The sequence below is a fragment of the Glycine max genome, chromosome 7 (assembly GCF_000004515.6).
Source record: "Glycine max cultivar Williams 82 chromosome 7, Glycine_max_v4.0, whole genome shotgun sequence".
Lineage (NCBI taxonomy): Eukaryota > Viridiplantae > Streptophyta > Magnoliopsida > Fabales > Fabaceae > Glycine > Glycine max.
In genome coordinates, this window is record NC_038243.2 from 40266829 (window position 1) to 40268899 (window position 2071).

Sequence of the window (2071 nt, forward strand, 5' to 3'; positions counted from 1 at the left end):
ATTACACGGCAAATCAAATTCACAAACGAGTGAAAGAAGAAAAGATTAAAAGTTAGTAAAACTCAAAGGGATTCCCCATTCCCACATGCGTTACAGTATCTTTTATCATGCAGAATATATTTAATATTTAAATTCAATTAATTAGTCTTTGAAATAAATGAAAAGTGAAAATCAATTAATTAATTGAATTACATTAAATAATATGCTTAGATTTTGGTGTCTAGAAGACTAGAAAATGGGTTTTTGGCTTTGACTTTATCTTTCTCTCTCTCTCTCTCTCTCTAGGAATGGCACAAGAGCCAACAAAGCCTTAAATAAATAAACGGGACTCATTAAATTGAGGCTCCCCTAGTAGTTGCCACTCATTTGCATGCTTCGTTATTCTCTATATTTCTCTCCCTCCTCCTCTTCAGAGTAGCATTGTTCATTCACACTCCCTCTCTGGCTTTCATTCTTTGGCATTGCGAAAAAACGAAAACTCAGAAAACCGCAACAAACTCACACTCACTCACAAGAAGTAGTAACAACATCAACAACTCTCTCATCATCATGGCAGTTGAGGCTCCTCCGCACAACATGAATCTCTTCCCCTCGCAGTTACTAACCTCCAGGTAACACAATTAATCAATCAACAACAACAAAAAAATAACTGTTTCTTCATTTCATTTCAAGTTTTCAACATTTCTCTTCTCACACCGTTTAATCTCAACAGAGAAATGATGAAACCGAATCTCGGCTTCTACACCGCGCAGCAAACGGAAGGCGGCGGTGGCGCCGCCGCCGCCATGCCTATTCTTCCGTCATCAACAGCGTTACCTTTTTACCACCAATCCGACAGCGGTCTCACCTGCCACGCCACCACCGCTGCCGCTCCGCCGAGAAAACGCTCCAGAGACTCCATCACTACCACCGAATCAAACACGCTTCTTCTCCCTGTTCCGCAGAAGAACAAACTCTCATCATCACCACCGTCCATTCTCGATCAAGACCTTCTCTTCCATTTCCAGAACCAACAATCTGAGATCGACCGCTTCATCGCACAACACGTAAGTTTCCAAACCTAAAACAGAAGTAATTAAATAAAATCGTGAGATTTGAAAATTAAATTGTTTTCTTTGGTTTTGTTTTTGTTCAGACGGAGAAAGTGAGAATGGAGTTGGAGGAGCAGCGAGTGAGGCAATCAAGAATGTTGATAGCGGCGATTCAAGAAGCCGTGGCGAAGAAACTGAAGGAGAAGGACGAGGAGATTCAGCGCGTGGGGAAGCTGAATTGGGTTCTGCAGGAACGAGTTAAGAACCTCTGCGTGGAGAATCAGATTTGGAAGGAGTTAGCACAAACAAACGAAGCCACGGCAAATAATCTTCGAAACAATCTAGAACAAGTTCTGGCGCACGTTAGCGAAGACCACCACCACAACCTCCACCATACCACCGTCGAAGCAGCGGAGTCGAGTTGCGCGAGCAACAACAACAACAGCCACCACCGCGAGGAGGAGGAGGTTTGCGGCGGAAGCGGAAACGGAAAACAAAGCGACGGCGTTTTGGGGAAGAGGATGTGCAATCAGTGTGGGGTAAGAGAATCGATAGTGCTGCTGTTGCCATGTAGGCATCTGTGTCTGTGCACAATGTGTGAGTCCACCGTACGTAATTGCCCGCTTTGTCAATCTGGCATTAATGCTAGTGTTCATGTTAATTACTCTTAGGAGTTTTTTAACGCTTTCCATATACTACTCCATTTTACACCACCGGGGAAAAAATAGTTACAGTTTTTTTTTTCATTTTTTTTTTGTCCGAAGGACAGTGTAAGGAGATTAAAAAAAAAAGTAGACTGTAGAATTCTTTTGTTGATACAGATTTTTTATTCTTCTCTCTCGATTTCTCTGGTTTTATTCGTATATAGTAATTCTTTAGTTTCTGGATTTTTTTTTTTTTTATAGCGAGTTGCTTGAATTAGTTTAAAGAGAGAAATGATTCATGGTTATGGTGTTGGATATTAGGATGGATACTGATTTTGTTTTATTGGAAAAAATGGAAAGGGAGTTTTGTTGATAAACTTAGTGGTATTCACAAAA

At 41.1% G+C, this 2071-nt stretch overlaps 1 protein-coding gene across 1 annotated transcript; it reads left to right on the forward strand.

Moving 5' to 3' along the window:
* Positions 1-256: 256 nt before the first annotated feature.
* On the forward strand, positions 257-1847 carry LOC100801215 (BOI-related E3 ubiquitin-protein ligase 1). Its single transcript, XM_003529391.4, has 3 exons — positions 257-611; positions 713-1046; positions 1136-1847. Exons 1-3 carry the CDS (start codon positions 550-552, stop codon positions 1700-1702), a joined length of 963 nt encoding a protein of 320 aa, XP_003529439.1. The 5' UTR covers positions 257-549; the 3' UTR covers positions 1703-1847.
* The last annotated feature ends 224 nt before the right edge of the window (positions 1848-2071 follow it).

Coding starts and splice junctions, on each gene's coding strand:
- LOC100801215 (XM_003529391.4), top strand. CDS start 550: ATGGCAGTTGAGGCTCCTCCGCACAACATGAATCTCTTCCCCTCGCAG. Junction 612..712: donor TCGCAGTTACTAACCTCCAG/GTAACACAATTA, acceptor TAATCTCAACAG/AGAAATGATGAAACCGAATC. Junction 1,047..1,135: donor ACCGCTTCATCGCACAACAC/GTAAGTTTCCAA, acceptor GTTTTTGTTCAG/ACGGAGAAAGTGAGAATGGA.